This window comes from Balaenoptera physalus, assembly GCF_965194825.1.
Source record: "Balaenoptera physalus genome assembly, chromosome: 11".
In the NCBI taxonomy this organism is placed as follows: domain Eukaryota; kingdom Metazoa; phylum Chordata; class Mammalia; order Artiodactyla; family Balaenopteridae; genus Balaenoptera; species Balaenoptera physalus.
Genome location: NC_138896.1, coordinates 45,176,808 through 45,194,435, shown reverse-complemented (window position 1 = coordinate 45,194,435; position 17,628 = coordinate 45,176,808). Strand labels below are relative to the sequence as shown.

The window sequence follows — 17,628 nt, the reverse complement described above, 5'->3', positions numbered from 1 at the left end:
CACATTTCCTTTCTTCGTCAACTATTTCCCAGTACTCTTGAAAGAGGTTAACACTATTTACTCCTTTCTATCTGGCAGCTATAGTTTATCATATTTTAAAAACTGGTATCAAATAAAAAAGCAGTGAAGAAAGCATCACGAGTAATCAAAACTGATCTCTGCATCAAGGAAACATATTTCTTTGTTTAAATTAAAAAGTAAGCTAATACATTTTTCAAAATGAACTGTAATTTCCTACATCACTCTATAAAAGTATACCAAGTCCCAATACAACCCTTTCACATGAAGTCAGGTGTAATCATAGCACAAATGGAAAAACAATTTCAAAAAGAGGAAACAAAGGTTTTGAACATCACCCATAATATCCACTTTTGCAATCACAATTTTACCCACTTTGGATGTTAAAAAAAAATACTCTGACCACATAAGCTAGGCTATTCAGACATTTAGAAAGCACAATCCCTGCAGTTTGGATTTCTTGGGTGTGTAGGAAATCAAGGGAACCACAGTTACAATATATCACTTCCTGCTGTGAGGATATCACAGGAAAATTCACTCAATAGCTGTCACCACTGAAACTGAAATGAGTTTCTTTCTACAGCTAAATCCCTAGTAAATGGTATCCCACTTGTGTTAGCCCAAGTGATTTTCCCTGCAGTTACTCCAAACGAGAACACAATCAATAAAATTCTGTTATAAATTGAATGTAAATTATTTTTCCACAAGCATGAATTTTACTCAATTTTTTGTGTAAAAAAAATTCTCTCCGAAAAACTACCATCAGACGATACGTAGGATACCGATCTATATTTCCCTACAATTGAGAGAAGCTGTATGATTTCAAGAGGTGCACATATACAATAAAAAAACAAGCTCATATGGGTTTCCACATCAGGTGAGAACTATAAACAGCACAATCACTACTCCTCTTTGTTTTAGGTTGGCCCCATCTTTTCCCATATGGTCCATATTTTTCTATTTATTCCAATTTCTAAGCTGCAACAGTCCAATGAACTGCAAGAGAGTTGAATGTTGCACCTCATTTTTCTATAAAAAATATCTGTACCTCACAATTGTCAAAAATCATGGAATTGCACCCTTAAAATGAGTGCATTTCATTGTATGTAAATTATACCTCAATAAAATTGATTTAAAACGTAAAATATACACATGCATCCCTATAAGATAGTCACACTACAGTGCTACATAGATGTTTGCACCATACACACTTAAAGCCCCCAACAAAGATCTCTATTTTCATGAGTATGTTTTTTATACTCCTTTTACATTCTTAGCATATTCTGGGAGTATAATGACCCCTAAAAGTAGAGGCTGTTTTGACTTGGCTTTGACCCAGGATAGTCAAATGATTACAATAAAGAAATGTTGCCTGAGAGATTGGTACTGAAAAGTTGAGGGCGGGGTGTGCGTGAAATAAAGTTCTAACACACAGGAGAACTAAGACGTTAAATTGATGGTCATCGTCTCATTTCCCCACAATGTACAGAGGGCGGGATGCTTCTGAGATACGCTATCACAGGTCTACGGCACTCGACGATGCCCCCTCACACTTGTTCCCTAATAACAGAGAGAACCAGGGACATGAAGGTGGGGGTTTGATGGAGGTTTTAAAGGGAGGGGAGAAGAAGGGGAGAGCTAATGAGGATTATTATTACAAGTCACATCCAGAGATCACGTCACACACTTTTCCTACACACTCTGTCACTCTTGCACAGCCATTAACAATGGCTCATCATGTTAAGGTCTTCGTTTCATAGATCAAAACAGCAAGGTTCATAATAGCTTTGGTTTTATTTTGTTTTTAAATACAGTCTTCAACATTTGGATAGGTCACTGGGGAGAAAGAAAGGGGGTCCTTCTGAGGTCACACAGAGAAACAGAAAGGACTCTCTTCGGTTAGCTCCTGATTCCAGTAGAAACAGTCCCAAGTCCCAAAACAAAAGGCAAAACCAGTGTTGAATTTCTACAATGTATAAAGAGTATTTCTTTACCAAAGCTTTTCCTTGGAAATGACAGAAAATTCGCTAACATTTTGTCCAAACTATTATACCATCTCATCCAGTCTCAACATTTAGTAGCTTAAAAAACCTAAATGAGAGGTAAAATTTTAAAACCTAAAAGTGTTCTCTCCCAGCACTGGCTCATTCAGGAGTCTTCCTGAGGTCCAGCCCCTGTTACAGTAACAGGGAGAGAGGTAAACAGAAGGAAGGATGCCTTGCTCTCATGGAGCTTACACTGCAGACAAACACACACCAAAAAACAAATGAACACATAAAAATGACCATTTCAGCCAGTGACGCTGCTGTGAGGAAAACAGAGCAGGTGACAGCACAGAGGCCCTGGGGGTGAGTGTGAGCTGGGTGACCAGAAGCAGCCTTTTGTGAGGCTGAGAGGACACAGTTACATCATGTGACCAAGGTCCCCAGTGGCCTCCTGTGGACAGTATGTATGCCGTCCACCAAGGACCATGGCAGCTCAATTAAAAATGGGCTGTTTATTCCCTTTGTATCAATGTTATCTTTTTAGAACTACTTTCTAAACAGTAGTTACAAACAACTGAGAGGGCGCTACACCTTCAGTGAGTCTGGGCTGTCTGTCCGCAGCCCAATCTATCAATGTTTTGTTTTTACTGTGAATTGTGCCTGGTTGCCAGGGGGTCTTCTTAGGTTCACTAAACATTTAGACTCACAAGATTTCCACACGTGGCACCAGGTGGCTCAGAAAGACCCAGGACAGAACCCCAGCTCACCAGCTGGGCAGCGTGAGCACTAGACCTCCTGCAACACCTGCACAGGTGGGCGGCTCGGGGGCAAGGAGGGCACGCCCACACCCGGAAGCACGGGGCTGCTGTGGCTCAGGGACCTCAGACCCCTCAGTGGCCACAGGCCCTTAGAACCACGTCCACAGCTACCTCAGACTTGGAACTCCAAATCCATTAATCTAGAAACCATTATTATACTTTAAAAAATATATGACTATGTAAACATATTTCAAATATGACAGAGAACCGTGCTGTCCAATCCAATAACCATTAGCTACAACCGGCTACTGAAATTTAAATTAATTAAAATAAAATTACAACCTGCGCACTTCAGTCACACTAGCCATACTTCAAGCACTCAACAGCCATAAGTAGCTGCTGGCTGCTGGGTTGAGCGGCACAGGTACAGAACATTTCCATCACCACAGAAAGTTCCACTCACAGCACTACGCAAATTACTTTTTCGCTGCTAATATATCACAGTAACTACCACAATGCTTTCTCAGGCTTTTTAAGAAAATTGTTTCCCATAGCATTGTCATCATTTTGTACCTTGTTAGTGCTTTATGCCTAACACAGTGTAAAATAACTAATTTTCTTTATTACTTAACTAGAGGACAATCAATATTTTAAAGAAACCCAAAGAGTGAAGAATAGGAAATTTGAAAACTACAGACAATGAAACTACTTGAAAAACATAAACAATCATAAACTTTGCTTTCCAGGAAGACTGACAGCATGCACAATCCATAAATCCCTAAGAAACCTTGGAGTCAGAGGGCCAACAGAAATCTGACATTTCTACTTGGGAACAAGCTGCAAGAACACTGTGACATGCAAGGCTGTGTGCCCACAGAATCATGTCCCTCTACTGTGATTTCCATGATGCTATGTGCCCCACAGAATCAGGTACCTCTACTATGCTAACAGCCGTCATAATTTACTATAATTACTTTAAGATTCTCTCTTTTCTGAGCAACACTGAGTCCTATAAGAGCAGAAATAAACATGTATCCCTAGAACCTAACACCATGCCTGGCACCAAGTAGTTCCCGTAGTATGTGTTAAATTAATAATAAATAAAACAAACACTTAGAATAAAGGTTTGTGACCATGTATTTACCTCCACAAGTCACAGCCACTATGTACAACCTCATTACAGAGTCTACTATTTACAAAGGTAGCTATTTGCCTTGGCAAGATGGCCAGTTGAAGAGCCAGGAAAGACTTTCCTATCTTCTTTCTATATCACTGAAAAGAAAATCAGTATTTTATATGCCTGTAAAAATCATTGTTAACCCTTTTTCAACTTTAAAACATGTTAAGCTAACAAAGTGACCTAACTACAAACCCCAGGGAAATTTAGTATTGTATATAAATTAAGAGTGGTGGTTTACCTGTAAAACTGATGAAAAGTGATGTTAAAAGCTGTTTTCAACCTCCCAAGAGAAAACCCTCACATTAATAGGCAGATCAATGGCCCTCCAAAGATGTTCACTCATGAATATGTTAGGTTATGTGGGGAAAAGGACTCTGCAGATGTAATTAAGATTAAGGACCTTGAGATGGGGCAATTATCCTGGGTATACATGTGGGCAATGTAACTACATGAGACTGTAAAAGCAGAAAGCTTTCTCAGGGTGGAGGCAGAGATGCAGTCGCAGAAGTCAGTTCTGACACATGAGAAGGACTGATGCACTGCTGCCGGCTTGGACAGGGGACCACACGCAAGGACCAGAAAGAGGCCTCTGGGGCTCAGGGAAAGCAGAGGAAGGAATGTGGGCCCCTGGCTGACAGCCTGCCAGGAAATGGGGATCTCAGTCCCGCCACCACAAGGAACTGCACTCAGCCAGCAACATGCATGAGCTTTAGCAGCACACTCTGCTCCAGAGCTTCCAGCAACAGCCACAGCCCTGCTGGCATCTTGATTTTAGCTGCGGGAGGCCCATGTGGGATTTCTGACCTACAGGACTGTATGATAAAAATGAGTGCTGCCCACTCAATTTGTGGTAATTTGTTATGGCTACAACAAAATTTTCTAATCTAGACACACTAATAAGGTTTAAAATTCAGCATCCTGAATTCTGTCTTCTTCAAGTCGCTGGTTCACTTGCTAAGGATGTGGTCACTTCCTTGCCTCTCTTGTCCCTGTAAAGCTATAAGCCACCTAGGCTGCTGCTGCTCTCTGTCCTATCTCCGTCTCCTGGGAAACATCTCCGCTGCCATCCCTCTTCATGCAGTCATCACAGCATATCTTCTCCCCAGTGGACCTCATCTGGCCACAAAGAACCTGCTAACACTCTGTAATTGTTCTTCACAGCTTTATTCAACCAAAAAAAGCCTGAATACCCAGTAAAATGGGAATGGTTAAGATAGATATATCTATCCTCAACTGAATACTGTAAGTCACTTAAAAATGCAGCCATGAAAAGTAATCTTCTACTTTACTACATAGGTATGACATACTAAGTGAAAAAAAATTTTTTTTAATTTAACCATTTAAATTATTGTTACATAAAAATATATAGAGATTACAACAAAAGCCTAGCAGTGGTTATATTAGTGAAGCAGGATTCGTTTCTTCTATTTTTCCAAATTTTATATAGTATGACTATAAATTTTATCAAAAAACATTAAATGACATAAAATTTGTAACATAAGCCACATACACCTCTCTCCTTCCTCTGCTTGATTAAGCTGCAGCAACTATTCCAGTACAGCCACGCATGTGTGTGTGTGTGTGTGTGTGTGTGTGTGTGTGTGTGTGTGTGTGTGTGTGTGTGTAGATTGCTCTTCTTTCCCTGTTAGCATATAAACATCTTGAGCTGAGGGACCACATCTCTTAGCATCTTTGTACACAGAGTATCCATTATAGTGCCCTTAACACAATGGGAGGATTTTAATAAAATGCTCACTTTTGACAAGTACATCTCTAAAAAGGTATAAACATTTTCAATACAAACGTGAAAAAAAATAACTCAAAGACCATAAATAATGGGAAAGAACACATTCTTTCTAATTTATTAATATCTTACAAGGCACCTGAAACATCTTCACAATAATCACTGAGCTAAAAGCTTATGTTGCTGCATGTAGAAAAGGAAATAAATATAGTCAAGTTAATGCCAGAGCTTAGAAACAGGTGATGAGGAAGAGCTGACGAACAGCTGGAGCCCGTGGACCACGTTAATGAGGCTCTCACTTCAGCCCTCACCTGGTGGGCATCCTGATCTACCAAACCTTTCCTAACACATGAATGCCCAACAATTTTCTGATTTCAAAATGAGAACTAACTCAAAAATAAAACACTGGGAACTGTACCACCATGGATACTGGGAAAAGCTTTCTTACAGAGATTGCATTTCTGATATAAAATCTGTGTCGGCATATTCTTCGGAGGAATGAATAGAAATGTGTACATATCAACCAAATGTACTGCATTAGGAAAAAAAATTTACAAAATAATTGTTGGTAATAATACTAACTAAAGAAAAAAAATAATACCAACTGAAGGAAGATGCTTTCATTATTTTAAATGATTTTCAAATAAAGGTCAATATAAACATCTGCTTAGAAATTCAGGATGCATTACAAGTTAATCCATGTGATACAGTTCAAGTATTTACTACAGGTAATGCTTCTCTTTGCTAGCTTCTCTTATCTTTACTTGATTTCTGTTTTATTCTTAGGTTGAAATATGCTAATAAAATTAGGAAAAATAGTGTAACAAATACATGGTTTTGAAATTATTCTTTAATTTTTAATTAAAGAGTTGGAAAATCATTAAATTTATTGGCAAAATATTAAATGAGAACAATATTCACTTCATATCTTGAGGTGGAGAGGTGAAGGAGGAAGACACACTGTGGGGAAAGGCATTATTTTTAAGGGAAAAAAAAAATCATATCCAAGTAATCACAAATAGATTGTGGGCTACAACTTTTCTTCTGCAGTCTCACCTATTTACACCTAGCATTTGTAAATGATACAATAAATAAAAATAACAATCTTTAACATAAACACCCTTGGTAGTCTAATACATTTTTATAAATATTATCCCATAGGTACCAACATTAGGGTAGCAAAGACACTTATACACAATAAACTTCTACATTTACAGGAACATATCCCAAGGCCTTTATATATCTCCAAATTAGAAAATCAGTACATGATATAATTCACCCTAGAAAATGCAGTGATGTGTGAGGATGTGTAAGGTCACCTTGAGATGTGGACTCATTAGATGATGTATATAATGATATGTGACTTGAGGAGAGCAGAAATGATGATTTACACAAATTCTCTCTGGCATTTCGGAATTTAACACGAACTTCCTGAGGCTCCATCACTAAACTTTAAAATAGGGATAATGACAAACAACCGTCTACCATCCTCACTGGGGTGTTCTGAGTATGAACTAAAAAGCCAGTTTGGACAGTACTTTGTAAACTAGCCAGTTTGATTTCTGGGTCCCATGTCCTCCTCCCTCTTCTAATTACTTGCCCCTTCAATTATTTCCTCTTATTCCCATAAACCTCGTTTCTCCCTGACCGATAAACATTGCTCATCTTTCCAGCCTTCGGGGAAAAATCAAACACTTGCTTCAACCATGACACTCATGGGTACAGTCCCCTTTCCTCCTCACTCTGCCAAGATCAGTCTACGCTCCCTGTATGCCCACAGCCTCATTCCTCATTTCCTCCTCGACCCCCATCCCAGGGATAGACTTGCATCTGTACCACTGCAAGGCGGGGGCTGAGCCACCCGTGGCTCCCATGCACCTAATCCAACTGACATGAGGAGATTCTGACCTGACTTCCCTACGCATTTAACAGTGTTCACCTTTCTGAAAGCTTTCCCTTAGCATTGTTGATGCCACCACACCTTGCTGTGCTCCTGTTTCACTCGAGATTCCTCCCTGGTGTCTTTACTGGCTTCTCTTTTAACTCATCTCCTCCCTCCATCACTGCCCATCACAGGTTACTTAAACACTAACTTCTATGGGTTCTATTCAGGGCCATTTCCCCTTTTCTTATCACTCTATATTCTCTCCCTGAGTGATCTCAACCATCCCCCTGATTTTAACCACCCCTATATAGTGGAGATAAGCAAATGTCTCTCTATAAACCACGCTCTCAAACTCCGGGTCTATATTCAGCTACTTACTAAACACCCCCCATATGCTCCACCAGCATCTCAACTTTAAAATGTCTGAACCCACTGAACCTACGATCCCAGCAGTCCAATTCACCCCCTTGTCCTGCTTTACTCTCCTTCACGGTCACTGACAACATCCTCCCCCAAGTGAGATCAAAGTTCAGTCCAATCTGAGCAGCCACTGTGAGCCACCACTGTGCTAGGGGGTGTGGAATCCAAACAACCACTTCATGGCCTCATCACTTAAGGAAATGTACTTTGTGTTTAATTCCATTCGAAAGGTTTACAAATGTTGTAATGTGTTTAAATGCCTATCCCTCAAATGAAATCAAAACTGTAAATTCCTTGAGAACAGAAATTGTCCTTTTTTTTTTTTTGTAATCCCCGGCACATAATAGGTGCTCAGTTACTGATGGATGCTACTAACGAATAGCTTGCATTTCCATAAGAGATTGAAGCAAAATGCTTTCTGTGGTTAATTTAACTTTTAACTATATAACTAGGTTCAACTAAGAAAATCTGGACACATCGCTTCTACATTCTCAGAATGATATATATTGTTAAGCAATATACTAAATTATTAGGTTGGCAAAGTGTTATACTAATTCTCTTTGAATGTCTAAGTCCCGTAAAATGACTTGGGAATTTCTCTGTATTGCTACTTCAATTTTTGCGGATATTGTTATCATCTCCCAAATTAGTTTTATTGACAAACTTAATTAAAACACTACTCATCATTCCTCTTTGATCATTAGAGGCACTAAACAAAATTAGACCTAATAATGTTTTCAGTTTCAACCTCCTAATGTCCACCTCCCCTTCTCGGTTATACTTAAAACTATACAGTTCATGCAAATCAATGATGATTATTTTTTCCTAACAAGATTATCATTAGCATCTTTCAATCCAAACAGTATTCTTTCCTATTTTGACCTAAGCAAAAGGAAGGTAAAAGAAAAACATTACATTTAGACAGCCAAGAGACAATTCAATACACTTGAAAGGCTTTCCACAAGGTTACCTTGTATAACAGGAAGTGTCCAACTATGCACATCAGCTGCCACCCTACATACAGATGTCTCTGACATGGTAATAAAACAAGAAACCATTTGGTTTAATAATAATAATAATAATTTTTAAAAAAGCAACATCAGTTGGTGCATATTACATGTAGCATCTAGCCCTGGTTGCTTAGCAAACAGCCACAAGTGACTTCCACAGAGAATGAAAGCCCTAAATGAATGTACAGTTTGTGCAAGTTTCAAGGACTCAAGAAGACGTGTCAGTAGTTAATCTAAACTCTAGTTGACAATGAACGCACTGGGGTGGAGGAAGGAGAATCCATCATTATCTCACAGAATCAAGTACTGACTAGATGTGAGATCCAGCCCTTTAGGTCTATGTCTTCTGACTCAATGGTTTTATAGGGAAAAGAACTGTAACAATATGATTATTATAAATTGTAAAAACTTTATGCAGAAAAAAACCAACAAAATATCACTGGTATAACACGTATTCATTCATTCAACAAAACACATAATGAAGACCTATCATGAAAAGCACTTTGCAGCTCTGGAGCAGTTCATACTATAATGGAGAAATCAGGCAAGGAAACAAGCGATTACAGTATCATAGGTTCTGTAACATGGGGAGCCATGCAGTATTACGGGAACACAAATAAACACCTGAGAGGGAGCCGGGTGCGAGGAAGGGAGGGTGAGAACCAAGTGGTCAGGGAGAGCTCATCAGAGGAGGCGAACAAGAACAAGCAACATTAGTCAAGTCACAGAGGTGGAGGAAGGGGAAAAGAGCATTCCGGGAAATTATCTGCAAGGGCACTGAGGAGAGCAAGGGCATGTCACACTGGAGGAGCTTCAGGGCACCTGCTGGCAGGAGAAGTCAGGGCGTCAGTACTGACAGAAAGTCCAAAGAGCCAGGCCAGCTCCTTCCAGAAGGACCTAACCTGCCAGGCTGAGAAGTTCTCACTTCATCCCGGGGGAAATTCAGGAGACAGAATGCTTTTAAACCAAGGAATAATATAATCACTGCAGCAGTGATGTGAAAAGGAGAGGGCAAATTGGGCAAAGATAAGAGGCCACCAGAGGGAGATGCTCAGGCTGGGATAGGGAGGAGAGGCGGGCAGGGGAGTGACTCACTAACACAGAGCTCTCAGAAATTTAACAACTCTGTACAGTATTCATGCTACTCAGTCCCTCGTGAAGTGTTAGTCTGGACCCCACCCTCCGCAACTGGAGAGGAGGACAGGAGAGGAGGAAAAGAGGGAGCAGGGAGGCAGGGGAGGAGGAAAATGAAGAACACTGAAAGACACTGGAAATTAACGTCCATGCCAATTTCTGAAGGAGCAGTAGCATTCTAGGTTTCAAAAGAATAAAAAGAAACCATAGAGGAAAACACTAAAGGTGCTTGGCTGCATAAAACTTGAAAATGTAGGTATGCTGGATAATGCAACATAATAAAAAACTTTCAGAAAAAAAAAAAAAAACGATTGTAACAAATATAACGAAGAGTCACTATCCTTTATATCTAAAGTACGTAAGATCAAATAATCAAAAGATGCTATCAATAAATGGGCAAAGATACAGATAGTTAATCCCACCTCAAAAAAAAATGGATAACAAAATGATTTAAAATCATTCTTAATAATAATCAGTGCAAAGTACATGATACCAACAGTTTCTTTATGGTAAACCTATTAAATTAGCAACTGTTTTAGCTGCCCCCTCTTGTTCAGGGTACAGCAACATGGGGGATCTTGTATGAAAATACAAGTAGAATAAGGTTTTTGAAAAAGAAATAAATATAATTAAATCTTTAAAAGGGTTCATATGCTTTCACAAATTCCACTTCTGAAAACCCATGCTAAGGAAACAATCAAAAATACAGGTAAAGATTTACATACCGCATTTTTTACACTAGTGAAAAGAATGAAAAATGGTCTACATGCTCCCCAAAGAATGATAAATATACTATAGGACACCCATACAAGAAAATATCATATAATCATGAAAAACTATGTTTGTGGAGAGATTTTAGTAACAGAAAAAATGAAAAAATTAGTGAATTATATAAAAGTATAATTACAACACTGAGTTTTAAAACAGCACAGAGGAAAGCAGTATTATTTCTGAGTAGTGATGATAGGTTTTTCCTCCTCCTTTCCTGTATTTTCTAAGTTTGTTTTTAAATAATGAGGATAAATTATTTTTGTATTTAGAAAACAAATATAACTTATTTCAACTACCGCCAACAAAATATGTGCAGGTTCCCATAGTTTGTCTTAGCCTCGCAGTTAAGCAAATAGCTCATTCCTTTGAGATCTTTCTGAACTCAGTCATCACAACTCATTTTAACTTCAACTTATCAACCAGTTCTACATACTTTTATAGAATTAAAAGAACTTTCTATAGTACCCTGAAGTCAAGGGTAACAAGCGCATTGCACTAAGAACTTCAACTTAAATCAGAGAATTACAGAAAAAAGAAAAAGAAAAAAGAAAGGCTTTGTAAAGTTTTTAGACATCGAAGAGGCTTTAACCACGTTGGTGTACTTTACCCACCATAATGCAGGTGGATTTACAAGTTTGACAGGCTGGGCCTTTGTATTACCTGAGGTGGTTGAGCAGAGGCTGGAGTCTCTCATCCGACTGCACAGCGGGCAAGGACCTGGCTGTTAACTGAAAGCAGAGAAGGGGGTGAGTAACCACAGCAAAGGCCTCAGACTGAACTCATCTGAACTACATGCAAAATGGGGACCCGGAGAGCAGAAGGAGATGGGGGGGTTCCTAAAATGTAAGGACACTGTTCTTTTTTTTGTTTTTTTTAACATCTTTATTGGAGTGTAATTGCTTTAAAATGTTGTGTTAGTTTCTGCTGTATAACAAAGTGAACATATATCCCCATATCCCCTCCCTCTTGTGTCTCCCTCTCACCCTCCCTATCCCACCCCTCTAGGTGGTCACAAAGCACCGAGCTGATCTCCCTGTGCCATGCGGCTGCTTCCCACTAGCTATCTATTTTACATTTGGTAGTGTATATATGTCAATGGCCCTCCCTCACTTCATCCCAGCTTACCCTTCCCCCTCCCCGTGTCCTCAAGTCCATTCTCTGCGTCTGTGTCTTTAATCCTATCCTGCCCCTAGGTTCATCAGAACCAGTTTTTTTGTAGATTCCATATATATGTGTTAGCATACAGTATTTGTTTTTCTCTTTCTGACTTACTTCACTCTGTATGACAGACTCTAACTCCATCCACCTCACTACAAATAACTCAATTTCGTTTCTCTTTATGGCTGAGTAATATTCCATTGTATATATGTGCCACATCTTATCCATTCATCTGTTGATGGATACTTAGGTTGCTTCCATGTTCTGGCTATTGTAAATAGTGCTGCAGTGACCACTGTGGTACATGACTCTTTTTGAATTATGGTTTTCTCAGGGTATATGCCCAGTAGTGGGATTGCTGGGTCGTATGGTAGTTCTATTTTTAGTTTTTTAAGGAACCTCCATACTGTTCTCCATAATGGCTGTATCAATTTACATTCCCACCAACAGTGCAAGAGGGTTCACTTTTCTCCACACCCTCTCCAGCATTTATTGTTTGTAGACTTTTTGATGATGGCCATTCTGACTGGTGTGAGGTGATACCTCATTGTAGTTCTGATTTGCATTTCTCTAATGATTAGTGATGCTGAGCATCCTTTCATGTGTTTGTTGGCAATCTGTATATCTTCTTTGGAGAAATGTCTATTTAGGTCTTCGGGCCATTTATGGGTTGGGTGGTTTGTTTTTTTGATATTGAGCTGCATGAGCTGCTTGTATATTTTGCAGATTAATCCTTTGTCAGTTGCTTCATTTGCAAATATTTTCTCCCATTCTAAGGGTTATCTTTCCGTCTTCTTTATGGTTTCTTTTGCTGTGCAAAAGCTTTTAAGTTGCATTAGGTCCCAGTTGTTTATTTTTGTTTTTACTTCCATTTCTCTAGGAGGTGGGTCAAAAAGGATCTTGCTGTGATTTATGTCATAGAATGTTCTGCCTATGTTTTCCTCTAAGAGTTTGATAGTGTCTGGCCTTACATTTAGGTCTTTAATCCATTTTGAGTTTATTTTTGTGTATGGTGTTAGGGAGGGTTCTAAATGCATTCTTCTACATGTAGCTGTCTAGTTTTCCCAGCACCACCAATTTAAGGGGCTGTCTCTTCTCCATTGTATATTCTTTGCCTCCTTTATCAAATATAAAGTGACCATATGTGTGTGGGTTTATCTCTGGGGTTTCTATCCTGTTCCATTGATCTATATTTCTGTTTTTGTGCCAGTACCACACTGTCTTGATTACTGTAGCTTTGTAGTACAGTCTGAAGTCAGGGAGCCTGATTGCTCCACCTCTGTTTATCTTTCTCAAGATTGCTTTGGCTATTCGGGGTCTTTCGTGTTTCCATACAAATTGTGAAATTTTTTGTTTTACTTCTGTGAAAAATGGCAGTGGTAGTTTGATAGGGATTGCATTGAATCTGTAGATTGCTTTGGGTAAGACAGTCATTTTCACAATGTTGATTCTTCCAATCCAAGAATGTGGTATATCTCTCCATCTGTTTGTATCGTCTTTAATTTCTTTCATCAGTGTCTTATAGTTTTCTGCATACAGGTCTTTTGTCTCCTTAGGTAGATTTATTCCTGGGTATTTTATTCTTTTTGTTGCAATGGTAAATGGGAGTGTTTCCTTAATTTCTCTTTCACATTTTTCATCATTAGTGTATAGGAATGCAAGAGATTTCTGTGCATTCATTTTGTACCCTGCTACTTTACCAAATTCATTGATTAGCTCTAGTAGTTTTCTGGTAGCATCTTTAGGATTCTCTATGTATAGTATCATGTCACCTGCAAACAGTGACAATATTACTTCTTCTTTTCCAATTTGGATTCCTTTTATTTCTTTTTCTTCTCTGATTGCTGTGGCTAACACTTCCAAAACTATGTTGAATAACAGTGGTGAGAGTGGGCAACCTTGTCTTGTTTCCTGATCTTAGTGGAAATGGATTCAATTTTTCACAATTGAGAACGACGTTGGCTGTGGGTTTGTCTTATATGGCCTTTATTATGTTGAGGTAAGTTCCCTCTATGACTACTTTCTGGAGGGTTTCTATAACAAATGGGTGTTGAATTTTGTCAAAAGCTTTTTCTGCATCTCCTGAGATGATCATATGGTTTTTATCCTTCAATTTGTTAATATGGTGTATCACATTGATTGACTTGTGTATATTCAGGAATCCTTGCATTCCTGGGATAAACCCCACTTGATCATGGTGTATGACCCTTTTAATGTGCTGTTGGATTCTGTTTGCCAGTATTCTGTTGAGGATTTTTGCATCTATGTTCATCAATGATATTGGCCTGTAGTTTTCTTTCTTTGTGACATCTTTGTCTGGTTTTGGTATCAGGGTGATGGTGGCCTCGTAGAATGAGTTTGCTGTATTTTGGAAGAGTTTGAGAAGGATAGGTGTTAGCTCTTCTCTAAATGTTTGATAGAATTCACCTGTGAAGCCATCTGGCCCTGGGCTTTTGTTTCTTGGAAGATTTTTAATCACAGTTTCAATTTCAGTGCTTGTGATTGGTCTGTTTATATTTTCTATTTCTTCCTGGTTCAGTCTCGGAAGGTTGTGCTTTTCTAAGAATTTTTCCATTTCTTCCAGGTTGTCCATTTTAATGGCATACAGCAGCTTGTAGTCGTCTCTCATGATCCTTTGTATTTCTGCAGTGTCAGTTATTACTTCTCCTTTTTCATTTCTAATTCTGTTGATCTGAGTCTTCCTTTTTTTCTTGAAGAGTCTGGTTAATGGTTTATCAATTTTGTTTATCTTCTCAAAAAACTAGCTTTTAGTTATAATGATCTTTGCTATTGTTTCCTTCATTTCTTTTTCATTTATTTCTGACCTGATTTTTATGATTTCTTTCCTTCTGCTAACTTTGGGGTTTTTCGTTCTTCTTTCTCTAACTGCTTTAGGTGTAAGGTTAGGTTGTTTATTTGAGATTTTTCTTATTTCTTGAGGTAGGATTGTATTGCTATAAACTTCCCTCTTAGAACTGCTTTTGCTGCATCCCATTGGTTGTGGGTCATCGTGTTTTCACTGTCATTTGTTTCTAGGTATTTTTTGATTTCCTCAGTGATCTCTTGGTTATTTGGTAGTGTATTGTTTAGCCTCCATGTGTTTGTATTTTTTACAGATCTTTTCCTGTAACTGATAACTAGTCTCAGGGTGTTGTGGTTGGAGAAGATACTTGGTACGATTTCAATTTTCTTAAATTTACCAAGGCTTGATTTGTGACCCAAGATATGATCTATCCTGAAGAATGTTCCATGAGCACTTGAGAAGAAAGTATACTCTGTTGTTTTTGGATGGAATGCCCTATAAATATTAATTAAGTCCATCTTGTTTAATGTATCATTTAAAGCTTGTGTCTCCTTATTTATTTTCATTTTGGATGATCTGTCATTGGTGAAACTGGGGTGTTAAAGTCCCCTACTATGATTGTGTTACTGTCAATTTCCCCTTTTATGGCTGTTAGCATTTGCCTTATGTATTGAGGTGCTCCTACATTGGGTGCATAAATATTTACAATTGATTTATCTTCTTGGATTGATCCCTTGATCATTATATAGTGTCCTTCTTTGTATCTTGTAATAGTCTTTATTCTAAAGTCTATTTTGTCTGATATGAGAATCACTACTCCAGCCTTCTTTTGATTTCCATTTGCATGCAATATCTTTTTCCATCCCCTCACTTTCAGTCTGTATGTGTCCCTAGGTCTGAAGTGGGTCTCTTATAGACAGCATATATATGGGTCTTGTTTTTGTATCCATTCAGCCAGTCTATGTCTTTTGGTTGGAGCATTTAATCCATTTACATTTAGGGTAATTATCGATATGTATGTTCCTATTACCATTTTCTTCATTGTTTTGGGTTTGTTATTAAAGTCTTTTCCTTCTCTTGTGTTTCCTGCCTAGAGAAGTTCCTTTCGCATTTGTTGTAAAGCTGGTTTGGTGGTGCTGAATTCTCTTAGCTTTTGCTTGTCTGTAAAGGTTTTAATTTCTCCGTCAAATCTGAATGAGATTCTTTCTGGGTAGAGTAATCTTGTTTGTAGGTTTTTCCCTTTCATCCCTTTAAATATGTCCTGCCACTCCCTTCTGGCTTGCAGAGTTTCTGCTGAAAGATCAGCTGTTAACCTTATGGGGATTCCCTTGTATGTTAATTGTTGTTTTTCCCTTGATGCTTTTAATATTTTTTCTTTGTATTTAATTTTTGATAGTTTGATTAATATGTGTCTTGGCGTGTTTCTCCTTGAATTTATCCTGTATGGGACTCTCTATGCTTCCTGGACTTTTAACTGACTATTTTCTTTCCCATATTAGGGAGGTTTTCAACTATAATCTCTTCAAATATTTTCTCAGTCCCTTTCTTTTTCTCTTCTTCTTCTGGGACCCCTATAATTCGAATGTTGGTGCATTTAATGTTGTCCCAGAGGTCTCTGAGATTGTCCTCAATTCTTTTCATTCTTTTCTCTTTATTCTGCTCTGTGATAGTTATTTCCACTATTTTATCTTCCAGGTCACTTATCCGTTCTTCTACCTCAGTTATTCTACTGTTGAGTCCTTCTAGAGAATTTTTAATTTCATTTATTGTGTTGTTCATCGTTTGTTTGCTCTTTAGTTCTTCGAGGTCCTTGTTAAACGTTTCTTGTATCTTCTCCATTCTATTTCCAAGATTTTCGATCATCTTTACTATCATTACTCTGAATTCTTTTTCAGGTAGACTGCCTATTTCCTCTTCATTTGACTGGTCTTGTGGGTTTTCACCTCGCTCCTTCATCTGCTGTGTGTTTCTCTGTCTTCTCATTTTGCTTACCTTACTGTGTCTGGGGTCTCCTTTTCACAGGCTGCAGGTTCATAGTTCCCACTGTTTTTGGGGTCTGCCCCCAGTGGGTAAGGTTGGTTCAGTGAGTTGTGTAGGCTTCCTGGTGGAGGGGACTGGTGCCTGTGTTCTGGTGGATGAAGCTGGATCTTGTCTTTCTGGTGGGCTAGGCCACACCCGGTGGTGTGTTTTGGGGTGTCTGTGAACTTATTATGATCTTAGGCAGCCACTCTGCTAATGGGTGCAGCTGTGTTCCTGTCTTGCTAGTTGTTTGGCATGGGGCGTCCAGCACTGGAGTTTGCTGACCATTGGGTGTACTGGGTCTTAGCGTTGAGATGGAGATCTCTGGGAGAGTTCTTGCTGATTGATATTACATGGACCTGGGAGGTCTCTCGTGGTCCAGTGTCCTGAACTTGGCTCTCCCACCTCAGAGGCTCAGGCTTGACAGCCGGATGGAGCACCAAGACCCTGTCACCCACACGGCCAGGGACGTGGGGAGTTTCTTCCCTTTGGGGAAGTCTGAGGTCTTCTGCCAGCATTCAGTAGGTGTTCTGTAGGAGTTGTTCCACATATAGATGTATTTTTTATATATTTGTGGGAAGAAGGTGATCTCCAAGTCTTACTCCTCTGCCATCTTGAAGGTCCTCCCCACTGTTCCTTTTTTAAATCAAAGAATTGTATAGAAATCTGATCCATTCTATGATAAAAGCTATCCATATGACCCTAGGTTTGTAGAGTATGTCCCTGAGTTTGGAAGTAAAGAA

The 17,628-nt window shown here is 38.9% G+C and overlaps 1 protein-coding gene across 4 annotated transcripts in view; it reads right to left on the bottom strand.

The window, feature by feature from the left end:
- Nucleotides 1-17,628, bottom strand: part of PRIM2 (DNA primase subunit 2) — a 281,680-nt gene that overhangs the window by 101,318 nt on the left and 162,734 nt on the right. For all 4 annotated transcript variants that reach the window (XM_082414343.1, XM_082414345.1, XM_082414346.1 and 1 more), the window contains one exon: nt 11,566-11,633. In XM_082414343.1, coding sequence (XP_082270469.1) covers nt 11,566-11,633 — 68 coding nt within the window. The remainder of the gene's footprint in view (nt 1-11,565; nt 11,634-17,628) is intronic.